The sequence below is a fragment of the Bactrocera latifrons genome, unplaced genomic scaffold, assembly GCF_001853355.1.
Source record: "Bactrocera latifrons isolate USDA-ARS-PBARC rearing strain unplaced genomic scaffold, ASM185335v1 scaffold_85, whole genome shotgun sequence".
Taxonomy (NCBI): domain Eukaryota; kingdom Metazoa; phylum Arthropoda; class Insecta; order Diptera; family Tephritidae; genus Bactrocera; species Bactrocera latifrons.
The window spans coordinates 519,468-537,706 of NW_017537545.1; the positions used below are offsets into that span (position 1 = coordinate 519,468).

Consider the following 18,239-nt stretch of genomic DNA (forward strand, 5'->3'; position numbering starts at 1 on the left):
TTACTAAAATCTGTGTATATGACATCAGTATCAGTATTCTCCCTAAAGCCCGTTGATACATGTGATACAAATTCAAGCAAATTAGTTATTGTGGATTTCCCTTTACGAAAACCGTACTGAKAACAAGAAATTAGTGGAGAGATCCGGAAGGTTATGTCGTCTGTTATAATTGCTTCAAAAAGTTTAGGTATTGCAGACAATTTTACTATTCCCCTATAGTTTTCAATAGATGACCTAAATCCACTCTTATGCAAAGGAATTATAAATGACCTTTTCCATATGGATAGAAATAAGCCTTGCATAAGAGATGATGGATCCAATTTTCATATATCGACGCAAAAGCTCGCTTTATAGCGCTTGAAAATTTCCAAACACTAATCAGAATCATCAACTCGTCGTTGTTTTTAGTCAAAACTGAGCTCGCGTGGCATCAACTATGCGCGGAGCTATCCCATAACATAATATTCGTGAACGATGTGATGCACATTCCATTGTTATCTGTAGAGCTCCTGCTATCTCGAACAACTTCGCTTTACGGTCATCGAAAAATTATATTGTGGACTCTTTTGATGTTTTAGTTGGTAACAACCCTCTTTTGGGTGTCCACTGCGTTCACTGTCTTCGGTGCTCATTTCACCGCGCTTAGCATACCAATTCTTGATGGTAGCTTACTGGGGATGTGCCGGAAACTCATCATCAAGCCGTGTTTTTGCTTATACTGGCTTTCTTGCTTCAAAAAGCAATATTTTATCAACAGGCGGAATTTCTTTCTTTATAAATTTTTGTCACAATTTGTTTCACTCAAAATGACATAATTCGCTACATAATGATCCGATTGCTGCCAAATCTTTGAAGGCTAGGGTAACTGAAAATTATATGCACTAAATTTAATAGCGGCATCTATGTAGGGCCATGGCCTTTTCAATTGATAAATTACAATTCGAACAGATGATAAAAATATTATGTTTACTTACTGTAAAATTACCGTAATAAAACTATAGGCTATAATGTATAGGGTCCTTCAATAGGACACTCCAAAGTAGATCGATAGGGACAGCAAACGACGTCATATTTTTTTATCGCTCTTTTGACATTTTTCTTCAGTAAACTTTGTCATTTCATTATGAAATGGTATACGATCTAACAACGAATCGAACGCTGTGTCCAGTTTATGGTCGTCATAATCGTCCTGTCAGATCAATTGATCGTGAAGTGGAAAAAATTTAATATACAATACAAATTGTTTCCGTGCCAGTGAGGCCGCTAGCGCATCAATTAAGGAAAACCCAAATCAGTCTCTTACACGTCGTTCTTAAGCGTTGGGCATCTCTGTGGCGTCGTGGTGGCGAATTTGCGAATAGATCTTGGCCTACATACTTACAAGATCAAATTCATGCAAGAACTGAAGCTGCTTGACCACCAGAATCGTCTTATTTTCGTGAATTTGGCTGAGCAACAACTTTAAAATGATCCGGATTTTCATCGAATAATCCTTTCAGCGATGAGACTAATTTTTGGCTGAATGGCTTCGTCAAAAAGCAAAATATGCGTTATTGGCCAAGTAGAAATCCACACTACTTCAGGTGAAAGCATTGCATCCCGAAAAAAGGATGGTTTCGTGCTGTTGGGCCGTACTTCCTTCGTGATGATCAAGAGTCTAACGTTGTGATATCATATCATCACAACGGGAAATTATGTGCTCACCGAAGTGTATATTGATCTTTTGAGTTCTCATTAAAGCATTATGAATGAACTATTCGCCCAACTGCAATATTTAAAATATTGTAAAACTCCTTGCGACACTTCATGGCGTCCCCTTTTCCATGCAACGTTTCAATGAAAATAAAAAAATACTTTTTTCCCTTCAGAATGTTTGTTTATTCGTTTATTTACTCGTTTTTTGTTTTCTTATTGTCTCTTTATGAATATGTTTTTGTTATTTAATATACCTTACACAATTGCTGTTGTCTTGCTTTTATTATTATTATTTGTTGTTTTCGTTTTTTTTTTTATTTTTTGTAAAGCGACACACTTTCACACATAACTTATCTAAAATGGTAAAATCAATAAAGTTGTTGTAGCTGACACTGCAATTTATGACTTACTATAGTTGTTGTAATTTAATTACATGTATACATGTTAATAGACAGATGATAGTTAAACATTGATTTCGGTTTTAAAGCAGCGGGGTTTCTATGTACAAAGTATTTGCTGGAGCTTATGCACTCGTGGACATATTTATATACTTGTACATATAAGACAAAATATTTATTTTTGGATATTTTGAAGGAAAGCTTTTTATTTAGGCTTGGTTGTTGTTAGTATGAATTAAAAACAAATTCAATGCAGTATTATTTGGCTATAATGGCTGACATGCTATCACTAATTGAAAGAAACCAAAAATATAAAACTCCAGATCAACTATGCTTAGGTATGTAATATTAGATTGCTCATATACTAACATAAACATATACAAAGAAAGTTCGCTCCATTGGCTCCTGGACTTATAGACCACATATCAACTAGAGTGGTCTGATAATAGTTAATTTCGAAAAAAATGTATTAGCGTGGATAAATTTTTTTCGCTTTGTATTCTGAAAAATAAATTTTTAGCAAACTCTAGAAAAATCTCTTTAAGTATGAGCGCTTAATTGTAAATCAAATCGCGCTTCTAAGTATTTGAAAAAATTTTTGTTTCATAGATTTTAAGGGACATTGAATGATTTACATGATTTGATGGGAAATTGAATACTTAATAAATGGCGAAAAGAGATTAAATATTTTTTTTACCCACCATAATATATCCAATAAGGTATCTAACAATTTTTCATAAAATTTTTTAATTAAAAAAACGAACAAAAAATCTTAGATACTTTCATAAATTTTCTGGAAAATTGGCGAAAAACCGTACATTTCTTTACCCACGCTAATATATACATTAAGGTTTCCATAAATTTTTCAACAAAGTGCAGCAAAAAAAAAACGTTAAAAAACCTTACTAGCTTAATTTTTTCATATTTTCTCAATAACTTTTAGCTTTTTTGCTCCACAAAAAAATATTTTATATTGGAACCTCATAAAAGCTTGCGCAAAAAAAATCAGTAGTAAAGTAAGTGCAAGTAAGCTGGTAATAAAAATACAGTTATATTTAATGGCATTTTTCAATCGCACCATGTGAAACAACACTTAATAGTTGTGAAAATATAGTTTGTTTGTGTTATACTCGTATTCATAGTATTCATAATAATTGCTTTAATTCTGAAGCTTTTGAATTTGGAAATAATGTTCTGATAAAACCCGAAATTCCTCATTATAAGAGGAAGCTAATCAACATGCCGTCATCTAAAATGCATAATAACTTAACATCACTTTTCATTAATTTACAGGCGAAGAAAAAATTATATAATGGAAACCACTCACATTGAAAACAAATTTGAGTTTTGGCTATATATTGGTTATATCCGACAATGCTGGCAGCTGTAAATTTTTGGTCTTTTAAGGGAATTACTTTTGTGCATTTTTGGAAAAAAATAGTAAGGAAATCTTTCAAGACTCACAAGTTCTGGTAGTTAAATATTGGCAAGAGAACAAAAGTACCCCTGAAATAGGAAAAAAATTTCAAAACCACACTCATTAATTCAATACATTATTGCTTGGCTTAGTGGTAGTGGAACATTCTAAACTAATTCTTCCACGCCACAGGCTTGAAATTAAAGTTGCGCGAAGTATCAAGGAACAGCTCATAATACCCGCTGTATCGCCAAGGAGTTGGAGAAAACTGGCATTGCAAAACTCCACTCTCAAACTGTTTCGAACTTCATGCTTTCAGCTGAACAAGCTACAATTAGCGAAGATATAAATTGCGAGTAATAACGAATTTTGTGATTCTGTAATTTTTACCGAAGAATCCAAATTTAATTTGTTTTAAAAATTAATGGTCGTCGATTTGTATGGCGTAAGGCTGAGCGCTAAACGAAAAAATATTAAATAAGACTGTCCGTGAAGCTGCGTTGTGTGGTGTTTGGCGCAATGGAATAGGCATAAATGCCAACGAAATAATGTAGAGAATAGACGCCTAGGCAATATTGAAAAATGTTTTGGCTTCGACTGCAGCTTAATTCTGATTAATCTGCTTTGTAGTTAAAGAATGGTTGTTGTACATCGTGAAAAAAATGCTGTCGCATTCACCACAGAGTTCACAACACAATCTCATTGAACACCTGTGGGTATATATTATCTGTATGTATGTAGACGAAGTTACGAGAACGCAAAGTTAATGGCAAAAGGAGGTAAATATCTCCTGAATTGAAAAAAAGTGACGTTTTTTTTTATGAATATAACCATGATTGTGGGCAATATATTAATTTTGCTTAAAATATCAGTTTATGCAAACTGGATATTGTTTTTTTTTTGGCTTGCGAAAATGAACTTATTTTGGAATTTTCAATTTTTTTGTTAAAACAGAACTTTTATAAAACTTATATTAAAAAAAAGTGTTCAATTGCATTATAAAAATTAATTAAACAGCATTTTTCTCATTTTTATAAGCAAATCAAAAATTTGAATAGTTTAGGAGATAAGTCACTCCACAGTCACAACTGCACAGCTGGAACAAATCGATAAAAAAAATGTAACCAAAGGTATTTATATATAATATCCTAATTGGAAGCTAAATTACTTTTTCAGCTGCACAATTTAAATGTACGTATTAAGAGTAGAGCAGTATTTTCTATAGACGACGTGGGTTAAAATGCCAAAATGAAAAGGGTATTCTCGAGTAAGCCTTAAGGACACTAATTTTTCAGATACTTAAATTTTTTACTGATCTATGGAAGAATATTGGCAAAGAAAAGTATTTTGAATCTAACGTAAAGGGTAGTATGTAGCAAAGAAAGCTGAATCGGATGGGTTGGAAGGAGAGTTGGGTGGGGAAAGAGAGCTAAATCGATTAAACAACCAGCATAAAAAATCAGTTGGTAAAATCATAAGAAGACAGTTTATACTACTCGGATTAGAAAATAATTTGTTTGTTTTCAGCTGGGTAATTGTAAGCTCTTTCAGAATCAAAGGAGAGCTGAAGAATAATAAGGAAGTCGAAAAGTTTTTTCTACAATAGCTATTTGTGATTTAAAATGATGTAGCAATTTTTTACTCTATGATAATGGTATAGCTCGAAGATCATTATAATGATCCAAGAAGAGGTATTTTTTTCCATAGCCTTTTTTTTTTGACAGACTACGCTTGAATCGTGTCTAGCTGTCAAATTATTTTTATTTATAATTTTATCAGACTTCATTAGACTTTTACCGCCGAGGACATGTAAAGTCTAAAGCCTGTGTAGACAATTCGATTCAGATCTTGGAGCAAAACATCAATCGTGTCATTCGCCAGTTACCTGTTCAAATTCTCGAAGCAGTCATCATAAATTGGACTCAATGGATGGACCATCTGAGACGTAGTCGCAGCCAACATTTGAAAGGGATAATCTTCAAAAAATAAATGCCAAATAATGTTCTTTTTTTTTTGCAATTTCCCATTAAATTTGAAGTTTCTGTGTTTTTTCTTTAAAAATATATGGATCCTCGAAACGGATCAGGCTTTAGTAAATGATATATCAGATTAGTTTACTTCAAAATTGGAAACCAAGAGAAATAAAGGATAGAAAAATATTATTTTTTAAATTTTGTAAGATCTCCCAACAAATATTTACATATTTTTAACTCCGTCATATATCCATATAAACTTAATTTGCCAAACTTAATGAACTGTGCAAATATTTATGTACTTAAAGTTTGAATGAGCAATTAACCCTTCAGCAAGCGTTGCAATAATTAGAAATTAAATTCGCCGCAAAATATTTTTTTCACGCATACAATTAATAAAAAAAAAAAATATGAGGAAATTACTGTTTGTTAATTTAATTAGTTTTGGTTTCACATATTTCTGCTTAATTTGTTGCTTTCATTCAAATTAACTTTTTCTATTTTTAAAGGCAAATTTCGGATGAAAATAATTCTGCTTGGGCGTGAAGTTTTTATGAGACAGACAGTTTATGCAATTTATTTTTTTTTTTTTATTTTATCTCTAAAAATAAAATGTTAAAGCATTTGACTATGATTAAAAAGTATTATTTTTACTTTAAATTATGGCTGAATCACGAAAATAAAAAGTTTTGTTGAAATAACATTATTTTATACAGTTTAAAAATTATGGCAGTTAATTAGGCTTTATACAGATAAGCGATCTATATGCAAGAGAGTTTGCATTTTTTGTTATGCGCTGCCTTTTGCTGGATTTAAATCGGTTTTACAAACATACTTTTCTTTTTCGACGTTTAGTTTGGTGTTCTATCGAAATACAGAAACCTTTCGTTTGAAACTTTTTTCGAATGTTGGAAAATCATTGAAATCATTGTTTGTGAAATTGAGACTAAATAGTGGACAGCCCTTCAGTTCCTTTTTTTTATTCTTTCGTCGGTAAAAAAGCTACCACTCAAACTGGCTGCAACCGACATGAAGATTTTGCTCAATATTTTCGCAGGATGCACCAATATTTTCAAACATCGCAACCAAAATCGGAACAAGCCCTGAATTTTGAGGAAATTAAATAAGAAAACCTATGAAAACACTACACTTCTTAGAGAACAGCTTCATTCAGGTTTGGATCTTGCATTCACAATTTTCATAAAAATTTATTTATCTTTCAGAAGTTAAATATTCCCACAAATAACCAGTAAAATTAGGGAGGTATGGCCACTAAAATAAATATAATGACATGTGCAATTTCAATAATTTTTTTTTTTTCCTGATATAACACTTATCCGGCCTGCTAGATCCCCCACAACTAGAAAGATGCTAGCCTTGCAGAGAAAAGCAGCTTATACAAGTAGGATTACTTGTCAAGGGGCGAAAAGCATGTTGCCATAGCAGAAGAGCTGATTGTAATCCAGCGCTTGTCGAGATCTCGCAAAGTCTAGCTATCCAGTATTACACACGGATCTGGGCTACCCTTTCTTGCCTGCGATTCCGTTGTGGTCTGGCACACACTCTAGTTTTATTGCTGACTCGTTGATAACTAGGTCAGGCATTGTCAAAAAAACATTTTTTTTTTTTTTTTTTTTGTTTTTTTTTAAACACTTTAAAAATTATCTAAGAATATGTGCTCATAACTCGAAAATACAGTTGAAGCAAAATGTGGTTTGATGACAAGTTTCCGGACAATACCCCGTGGAGAAACGACCAATGCATTGAATGCCTAAAAGAGTCAATGAAAACATCAAAAGAGTCCACAAAATAATTTTAGTTGACCGTAAATCAAAGTTGTTCAAGATCGCAGGCACTCTAAAGATGTCAACTGAATATGAACGTCATATCACTCACGCATATTTGGGTATGAGAAAGCTCTGTATAAAGTGGTCGGAACAGTGTGTGGAAATGTTCAGGCGTAATAAAACCCGAGCTTTTGCGTCGATATGTATCAATGAAACATGGCTCCATAATTTCATTTCGAAGTCCAATCGACAGTCATCCAAGTGAACAGCAGATGATGAATACGCTTCAACGCACGGAAAAACGCAACAGGGGAGGTTTTGGCGTCGGTATTTTGGTATGCGCATGGAACAATTTATATTGACTACTTTGAAAAATCAAGCACCATTAACCGCATCATAGCATTATTGGAGCGTTTGAAAGACCATGTCGCCGAAAAGTGACAGCATTGTGCTAGCCAAGACAATGCACCGTTAAACAAGTCAGTAAAACAATGCCAAAAATCTATGAATTGTTCTTCTAATTGCCTTCGCATCCACTGTAATCTTCAAATCTGGCCCGCAGCGACTATTTTTGGTTGTGAGATTTCAAAAGAACTGTCGCTGGGAAAAATTTTCGACTAATGAAGAGGTGTTCTGTGAAGAAACGGACAAATCGCAATACAAAATTTGTATCGAAAAGTTGAAGGGTCGCTATAATGAGTACATCGCCTTTAAAGAGAACTATTTAGAATAAGAAAGAAACGGTGCGGACGGCAACTTTTTAATTGACCTGCATTTTTGCAAAATAAATTATTAAAACATTTGAAATTTATATAGAAATTTCGTTTTATAGTATTCTCAAACTCTCATTTTCAGCTACAACTGCTACCAAGAATTTCATATTGGAGTTTTGATACTAATTGGATTTTGATAGTTTAGTCAACCCCACTGAAGAAGAGTTGAAAACCGTAATACCACAAAAATAGTTGGAGTTAGAATCGAAATTTTTTGTTGACGGATTGAGTTGACGATATCTATAATGCCAAATTTCAAAACTTCAACCATAATGCGGTTGAGACGAAAACAGTAACAGGCGCTACAACTTTACAAAATTTAAAGTAAATGATAGTACAGGAAAGGAACATAAATACCGTTAAAAAGTATATACAGGTTTAATGTTTTATTTTACATTTCGTCGACAAAATTTCAACAACAATTTCCATAGACATTAATTAAAATTCTTAGCATTTTCGGCATTTTTTTACGAAGCACCCTGTATACACTAGCTATTGCAGAGCGTTTATCACTGCCTTGTATATACTATATACTCGAGAAACCTTGTTTTCTCCAAACACGCGTGTGTTAAAAAAATAAATTTTCATTTACATTATAATTCTGGAATCATCTGGCAACGCCACAAATCAATTTTGCCTGTTGTATTGTTTGCTGCCAAGCTGTTATTTATTTATTTATTTATTTTTTTTTTTGTTATTTTTGCTTCGCACATAAATAGCGACATAATTAAAGCTGATGCTGATTACAGTTATTACAACAACTATGCAGTACTTATGAGATATGTATGCATTAGCTGTCACTAAAACACATTTATTTATTTAATTTTTGTATGTTTGTATGTTTATGTACACACTTACACATGTAATATGGCGTTAATAATACATCTATACACTATGCACATAGTTACCTAATATCTATATATAAATATAATGTTGTTGGGTATGCATATATACACACAAACATAAACTAAACACATACATGTGTACACATATAGTCACACACAAACAAGCGCTTATTAATTTTTAATTACATAAAATGCAGTCGAGTGACTTTTCGACTGCCGCCATTTTGCCTAGCATACATTTACATATACATATATTGACTTAACACTAGATTTACATTATCGTATACATACTTACATACAACAGATTTTTAGTTGTTTTGCCTTAAACTAGTTAGATACACAATAGGCATGATTTAGTAGCTACATTAAATTAGATATTGACTTCAATGGTTTCACATTTTTCGCTTCAACGCCTAAACGCTTAATTCATTTCACCTCCTTTCCTCTACACACTTCTACTTGCAATTTACAATTGTTTGACTCGACTGCCATGCTCCACACGACTGTGCTGCGCTAATAGCGTGTCCAGCTGTTGCGTCTGTGATGTCTGTATGGTATACTTTTAGGCGTTTCGTCCTCCTCCTTTATCACCTCGTTGTCGTTGTTCGTGTCTGTCTGTTGTTTGAGTCTTACAAACACCATTTCGAATTGTTTTCGCAGCTTGTTGCGCAGTCGCCGGAATTGCATTAGCTATCACGTGCCCGTCGAGAGGTCGTCTTTCAGCCACTGTGGTATGGGTCGTGAGCCCAACTTCTTCAACAGCTTCACCAGCGCTGTGTTGTGGCTGAGATAGTAGCTAAATGGGAGAGGGAAAGCAAGAAATGACGGATTAGTAAAACAGTTACTGAGAAAATAATTGATTACAAATGTGAAAAATTAATTTTAAACGGGGCAGAACGAGTTTATAAAGAATAAAATATGATTGTCCCCAAGGTCATTTTCGAAAACATGGATTGTCGCTTAGGAAGTGAAAAGAGAAAGGAGTGAACTCTAGAATGTTTTTTTTTTCGGACTTGCATGAATAATGTTTGCTGATCTGTGACGTTGTCTGAAGCTTAAGTTGTTATTTCCAATATTTTAATTATCGAATTAGGTAGCATGCATAAGCTTCTTTGTAGAATATGGTTGTACGAAAGCATGCCCGACGATTGAAATTTAAGTGGGCTTTGGCCAATCCACAAAAAAGAAGACAATCTACAATCTGAGCCAATTATCGTGGGATAAGCCTCATCGCCATCGAAAATAAGGTTCTATCGAGCGTACTGTGTGGAAGATTAAATCCCACCGTCATCAAACTGATTGGACCTTACCAGTGTGGCTTTAGGCCAGGAAAAACAACAACTGACCAGACATTCAAATCTTGGAAAAGACCGATGAAAAGAGAAAACGACACTCATCAGCTCTTTGTCGATTTCAAAGCTGCTTTTGACAGCACGAAAAGGAGTTGCCTTTATGCCACGACGTCTGAATTTAGTATCCTCACGAAACTAATACGGCTATCTAAACTGACGTTGAGCAATACCAAAAGCTCTGTCAGGATCGGGAATGACCTCTACGAGCCATTCGATCCCAAACGAGGTTTCAGACAAGGCGACTCCTTATCATGGGACTTCTTCAATCTACTGCCGGAGAAAATAAATCGACTGCATTGAGAAGGTACAATCTTCTTTAAGAGTGTACGGCTGCTGAAGTACAGCGTCGTTAGTTCTGCTTTCTCCAGACTTGATAAAGAAGTGAAGCGTATGGGCTTGGTCGCCGAACGAGGACGAAATGAAATAAGTCCTGTCATCAAACCAACAGACGTCGCATTCACCTTGGGTCCTACGTCACTGTTGATAGTCATAAATTCGAAGTCGTAGTCTTTGCTATGCTGCAAAGTGGTGCAGATATATTTATGATAACAACATCTGATGAGTCGGCATTACGAGTTTTCGAAAGAAAGGTTCTATGGAAGATTTCAGGCCATTTGCGCATTGACAACGGCGAAACTGCAGTTGATGAAACAATGAGCTGTATGAGATATACGATGACATGGACATAGTTCAGCGAATTAAAAGACAGCGGCTACGCCGGCTAGGTCATGTCGTTCGAGTGGATGACTCGGAGAGTATTCGACGCCGGAGGAAGCAAAGGAAGACCTCCACTCCGTTGGAGCGACCAGGTGGAAAAAGACCTGGCTACACTTGGAATCTTCAATTGGCACAAACAGCGAAAATTAAGAACGACTAGCGCGCTGCTGTAAACTCGCCCATAACCACGTAAGCGTTCTCTACAATAACAAAGAAGAGGAACACCTAAAAATGCGGTTGATGGAGACATGAATAGATCTTTATGGAGAGTATTTTAAACAACAGTAGCGCTCTTCTCAATGATTAATATTTGTTTTTGTCTAATGCCGAAATATAAAAGGCAACCTTCGTTTACTGTTTGCGATAAGACTGAAAAACGAAAACAGAAATATCTACCATCATGAAATAAATATAAAATACCACATCACGTTCCATACGTGACTATTGAGAACTATTGTAGTATATAAAAGAGTATTTCGTCTATCTTGGAACCAGCGAGACATCGAAAAACCTTTCCTCTTACCAATGAACGCCGATTTGAACAGAGAAGCTAAATAGTTCTGAGAGAGGTGGTTGAATTGTTCTCCAGATCTTCAGAATGTTGGAAATACACTGCGATTTCTGATTAATTTCGTGGCGAACTATTGTGGAATTGACAAAATATGCACACGCCATAGAACACTAATAATCATTGATTAGAGTAAAGTGAATTAAATCTTTAATTTTCGTTTTATTTTTATTTTTTTTCTTACTTAAAACTAATTTATTTTATACTTATCATTTTGATACTTTTACTTTATTTAATTTAATTTTTTTTTTCATTCACTTTATTCAACATTGTTTTCTAGTCAAATATTCTATTTAACCTCAATTATGAATTTAAGCAGTCATAATAATTACATAACTCATTCAGTAAACACCATTAATCACCGGTTAATTAAAAGTTGTGCTCTGCTCGCCCATGCAGCTGGTGGCAATATGCACCTATATACATATGTATGTAATATATATTTTTAGCAATTATGACTAGCTGCACATGTGTGTGTGCCTTTATTATGAACTTTACTGTACCTCGTTGCAAAAGCGAACTTTATTAAAATCCACGAAATTAATCCAATTTTAATTAAGTGGACATTATTAGGGAGCGCCAGAGACTGACGGTACATAAAGAATGTTGCAACAAAAACAACAATAGTTAATAAAAACAAAGTTTGTGGGTTCCGTAGCATATATAATTTAAGCCTATGGCAGTAAAAGCAACAAAAAATTTAAATATGGATGAACTAATTTTAGTCCATGACGATCCGACATAAAAACAATTGATTCAACACAAGAACTTGTTTTTGATCGGTCTAGTTGTATAGCAGTTGTTCATATTGTTTAGATATTTTGAAAAGGTTTTCCATACATGATCTTTGTTCCGATCCTTCAGTCTGTATGGCAACCATACAGTTTAGTGATCCGATATCGGCGGTTTCAACAAATGAGCAGCTTCATTGAGAGAAAAGAATATGTGCAAAATTTCATACCGGTACCCTAAAAACCGAGAGACTAGTTCGCGTATATACAAACAGACGGACAGACTAGATCGCTTACTCCTGGGCCTCGGACGATTCTTTCTGGATTTTACGAACTTCTTGGTAAACTTAATATAGCTTTAATAAACCCCTCTCGTGGCAAACTAATTACTAAAAATCTCCCTACTCGTATATTAAATAGTGGTCAAGGAACTTTGATATGAGCCTGTTAATATAATATATTCCGAAGAGAGGTCCTGTAAAGCCGCCATGGGCACGCTTGCAGAAGTCCAGACACTGAACCCAATTTTCGACGGTTTTCAAGCATGAGTCGTTCATTACTGCTGCAATTTCACGTTCGATATTCGTACGAAGTTCACCTATCGTCACTGGCTTGTTGGTATAGACCATAGACTTGACGTAGCCCCAGAGGAAATATAGTTTAACTGCGTAAAATTTTACGACCAAGGCGGCCAATTGACTGGGACAGTTCGTGAGATAACACGCTCACCAAATATAGATTTCAATAAATCGATTGTGACATTCGCTGTGTGGCTTATGGCGCCGTCCTGGTAGAACCACATATTGTACAAGTTCATATCACCAATTTCGGTTCCAAAATATCCGGTTATCATTGAGCGGTAGGGATTCCCATTCACAGTAACGTTCTTGATCTTCACTGAGGAAGTACAGCCCAATGACGCCGCCGGACCATAAACCGCACCAGCCCTTAATTTTTTCGGGATGCAATGGTGACTCATGAAGTTTTTGTGGATTTTTGCCTGACCAATAACATATATTGTGCTTATTGTCGAAGCCATTTAGCCAGAAATGACCCTTATCGCTGTCGTTGATTTTTCAAAGAAAATCTGGATCATTTTAAAGTTGTTACTCAGCCCAATTTACGAACATACGAGCGGTTTCAGTTCTAGCGTCAACTTGATTTTATAATGTATACCAAAATCTTTTCGTAATATTCGCCACAACGACATCACAGAAATGGCCAATGTTTGAGAGCGAAGTGTGGTAGACTGATTTGGGTCTTCGTCAAGTGATGCGCTAATGGCAGCAATCTTTTCGACTTTACGGGCATTTCTTTGTCTCACTGGCACGCAAACATTTTGTACTGTGAATACAAATTTTTAAACTAGACGCTTGATTGCTGATCCGACAGGACAATTATGACCAGCATAAATTGATCGTAGCGCTCTTAAAGTTGAGGCCACTGACTCCGAATTTAAATTTTAATAATTTCGACTAGTTGTTGGATCGTATATGTTTCTATGATGAAATGGCAAACCATACTGAAGAGAAATGTCAAAAGACTGGGAAAAATTAGGAGTCCTTTGCTGTCCCGATCGGTCTACTTTTTTAGCAACCCTATTGAAAAACCCGTTACTCTTGTGTGTATTAGACATTCCCAGGTCAATAGTATGAGCTACAAACTAGCAATAGAAATGATTGTGCGAGTTATGAAGGTTAACAAGACCACTTCTAACAGAAAATATAACTACTGATTGATTGATTGTAGGTCAAGCTTAAACGCTAAATATTTTGAAGGCCGTATTAAGTGCAGCAGGAATTTCTTCAATAAAATTTGCCAAATCCGCGCAAACTCGGGGATAGGAGTAAAATGGAAAAATATTCACCACTTTACGATAACAAAATCAAATATACCTTCGAAATCAATACGCTTTACATAAGAGTCCCTGTAAGGTATATAGTTAAATGTATGTACGTTATAGGTTCCATGGAAGATACGTACACTCTCATATAGCTATATCAAGTAGCACAAAATGACAAGCTTTCACTTGCTTGCTATAGCCGACTGGCAACACCGAGCATGACTAGAAGTGAAGTTGATCAACAGCAACTAGCAAACTGAATGGGGAACTTTAAAAATGAATGAAAGCAGAAGTTGGAGCTGTCACTGCAGGATGCCGCACACCGGCCGTCGTGTGATAACCAACACGCGGGCAGCACTGATAGCGGGAGAAGAGCAGCGTGAAAAGGTTGAAAATAAAAGGCAGAAGAACCAAACATGTCGACCAAGCGACACGTGTGCGGCTGCGCTAACATACAAACATACATACGAGATTTATGTATGTGTGACGAAGACAACTTTTGTTTGCACGCCGCAAAAGTGCCGGTGAGGTGACAGTCAAGCGTTGAGCTGGCAAAGCTGGCGAAACAAAAACGGAAAAGCAATTTAGGAAACAGTGAAATGCACTTTGTCTAAACCAACGTCGCAGCAGCAGCAGCAGCGGCGACGGCATTTTGCTGGCAAGCGATCAAGCATGCGAAATTGAACAACAACAAAAACATCAAAAATAAACAGCCAAACCATTTAGATTTATTGAAGCATACACTCAGGCGCACACCGGCTGTATGTAAATGCCACACAATCTCAATTGAATTTCGACATGCTGCAGCAACCACACGCCAAGAGGCAGCCCACATGACTGTTACGCCGTGATGAAAGGTGCGTAAAGTCGCAGCAACAACAAATGAAAGTGTGCACCTCACTCGACCGCTCAACAAACGGCGCGCATTCCGACATTTCACACATCAATTGTTAGCCAATTGTAGACGCCCACATCAGAGATATGTTGGCAGCCAAGCCACACTAACACACACACACACCCGCAAGATAATACTCACCGCTGCAGCAGCTTGGCGCTGCGTTCGTCCATCGACGGATATTGACGGCCCTTCGATTTGCCCAAACATTTATTGCGCTTCTCGCTGAGTGCCTGACAGAAGAATCCCTTCTTCGCATCGAAGCGCAAATGATTCGAATAGTCGAGCGTCGGTTGTATTTTGAGGAAGCGCTGCAAATCGTTCATCACATCCACCGGGTTGAGTCGTAACTGTTCGCCATCGATGATATGCAGTTGCTGGGCGGGATAGTAGGCCAGCCAATGCTCCAGGTGCTGTGCGTATTTGCCGGGATTCAGGCAGCGATTACGTAAATCCTTTAGAGCCTTTGGCGCCGATTCGCTGGCTGTGATTACCTGCGAAGAGGGGAGAGCAATATTTTAGTGTGTACAGTTATGAACGCTTAATGGGATTATTGTTTGTAAACTGCAATTTAATAAATGATATTTTATTAAATAGAAAGCAGAAATTTATTAAATAATTATAATGGAATTGATGCTTAAATTAAAGGTTAGCAAGAATTTCGGGCTTGTTTCTCTCGCTTTTTCTCTGAATACTCGTTAAGCATATTAAGTTCGGCTCCGTACTGCGTTTCTTCCTAGCACTGAAAGGTTCTTGAGCAATATAAGCAAGATTTTATAATTCTATGGAGGTTTGGAGTTTGTATTAGCTTTGTATTAGCCAATCTTGAGTCCTCAAAAGGTCTATTTTTGAAATTTTTTCTGGACGTAAATAAAAAGCTGTAATGTTGAAAAATGTGATGAATTGCATCACCCATCTTTAGATCCATTACTGGATAATATTCGATCGAATGGACCACGCCCAGCCCGCACTGAACATAATATAGCAGCCGTAGCTGAGAGTGTACACAAAGACCGTGGAGACTCGATTCGACGCCGTTCGCAGCAACTCGGACTGACATATGGAACGACTTGGCGCATTTTACGTCGAGTTCTTAAATTGAAAGCGTACAATATACAGAACTGAGTCCAGCCATATCGCGTCGTTCTATTGGCCCTGGAAAAGTTCCAAGACGATCCGACGTCTTCGAGCCACATTTTCTTCAGCGATGAGGCACATTTCATTTTACATTTGGGACGAAGACCAACCGGAAGGATTCAATTTCATCAAAAAAAAAAAAAAAAAAAAAAAAAAAAAAAAAAAAAAAAAAAAAAAAAAAAAAAAAAAAAAAAAAAAACGGTTTATTGTGGTTTGTGAGTCATATTTCTCCAGAAATGATACCAGTGAGAACGTAACCCGCAATGATAACCGACTATTTCATGCCTGAAATTGAAGTTCGTGATCTCGGCGAAATTTGGTTTCAACAAGATGATGCCACTGCCCACACATCGCATCAATCGATAGATTTATTGAGATAACATTTTGGTGAGCAGATAATTTCACGTTTGGGCCGGTGGATTGGCCACCAAAATCGTGTGATTTCATACCGTTACACTCTTTACTTTGGGGATATGTGAAGACTAAAGTGCATATGGACAATGCCGCTTAGATTCAAGCCTTGCAGAAAAACGTCTCGCGTATGATTCGCCAATTACCATTCGAAATGTTCGAACACGGTATCGCAGATAACAATTGAAAGAGATAATCTTCAAAATTAAATGTCAAAGAATTTTCTTCGAATGCTAACAAACATTCTCCATTAAAATTGAAGTTTCTGTATTTTTTCTTTAAAAATATAAACTAGAAATGGATCACCCCTTAGAAAGAAATCTATAAGTAATTTATCATCCAGTTATATAATTGAGTATGTAAATAATTTGATATTGATATTTTGATACAAATTGACAGCTACTGAGCTTATCTTGACAATCATGGTCTACGGTGTACAAGGAATTTGTTCTATTTGAAACAAAATAACTTTGCCAGGTGTAAGAAAAATTTGTTGTGAATGAGATTCATTCTTTTTTTTATTGGTTGGTATGACATTTGTCAAACATATCCAAAAACCTTACAGTCAGTCAGCAAACAACATCACATTTTTTATGGAGGCATATGATTATCATGGGGTATTAGAAACCACACGCAAAAGATGGTTGCAGCGTTTAGAAATAATAATTTTGATGTGAAAAATGAAGAACGTGGAAGAGCGCCAAAAAAGTCCGAAAGCAAATGGCAGTCATATTAAATAATGTACAACAAAGAATTTCAGACCGTTTTAAAGCTTTGGGAAAATTCCAAAAGTGTGAAAAATGGGTGTCACATGAACTGAATGCAAGACAAATGGAAAAACGAAAAAAGATTTGTGAATTTTGTTTCAACGAAGCGAAGGAAACTCGGTTTTGTATCGAGCTGTCATTGGCGTTATAAATGGATCAATTTTAAGCATCCTAAATGGAGGAAATCGTGTGTTAATCCGGGGCAACCATCAACACCACTATCAAAGTACTTGAGTACTACCCCACCCGCCGTATTCATCAGACTTGGCTTCCTCTGATTACTGTTTAATTTCATCGATGGGACGAATATTTCTATTGACCTGGTATTCTCAAATTACCAGAAAGATATTAAAATGAATAAATAGCAATGGTCAACACTTTGAATATTTATTTTTCTTTCCCATACAAAATTAGTATTTAATTAAAAAATATAAAAAAATAAAAATAAAAAAAATGGAATGACACAATACATTTTTCGGAGTTCATCTTTTTGACAGATGTTACTTTATAATATTACGGAAGTCGGCAACCCTTATTTCGCCATCTGGCAACTCACAAATTGATCGTAAAGTGTGTCATTTTTGATGGTTTCCAAGCTCAGAACGCTCTGAGTGTTGTTTATAGTAAGTTAAAACATTCATCGCGATCAAAAAATTGAATTAAATCTCGAACATTTTGGATTGATTATTTTTCATAAATTTTGACATGAATTAGCTCAACAACAGTACATCGATGAATTTGATTATATTCTTGGCGCTGAAGCTTCATCAAGGAACAGTATTTTCCAGAGGTCGTACATTACTCCAAGCCAAGTTTCGTGAAAGTTGTCCAAAATCAGTTGTTGTTCAAGTTGTGACATGTGCAGACGAAAAGAATCGAGTCGATAAGGATTTTCAGCTGATTCCAAAGTTCAAAATCACACTTGGCCCG

At 35.7% G+C, this 18,239-nt stretch overlaps 1 protein-coding gene across 4 annotated transcripts in view; it reads right to left on the bottom strand.

Annotated features, from left to right (window-relative positions):
- Window positions 1-9,360: 9,360 nt before the first annotated feature.
- LOC108977200 (bifunctional heparan sulfate N-deacetylase/N-sulfotransferase) overlaps window positions 9,361-18,239 on the bottom strand; it is a 264,059-nt gene continuing 255,180 nt past the window's right edge. For all 4 annotated transcript variants that reach the window (XM_018946782.1, XM_018946779.1, XM_018946781.1 and 1 more), the window contains exons 8-9: window positions 15,136-15,488; window positions 9,361-9,684 (exon numbers count right to left, since the gene is read on the bottom strand). In XM_018946782.1, coding sequence (XP_018802327.1) covers window positions 9,582-9,684; window positions 15,136-15,488 — 456 coding nt within the window. In that variant the 3' untranslated portion in view covers window positions 9,361-9,581. The remainder of the gene's footprint in view (window positions 9,685-15,135; window positions 15,489-18,239) is intronic.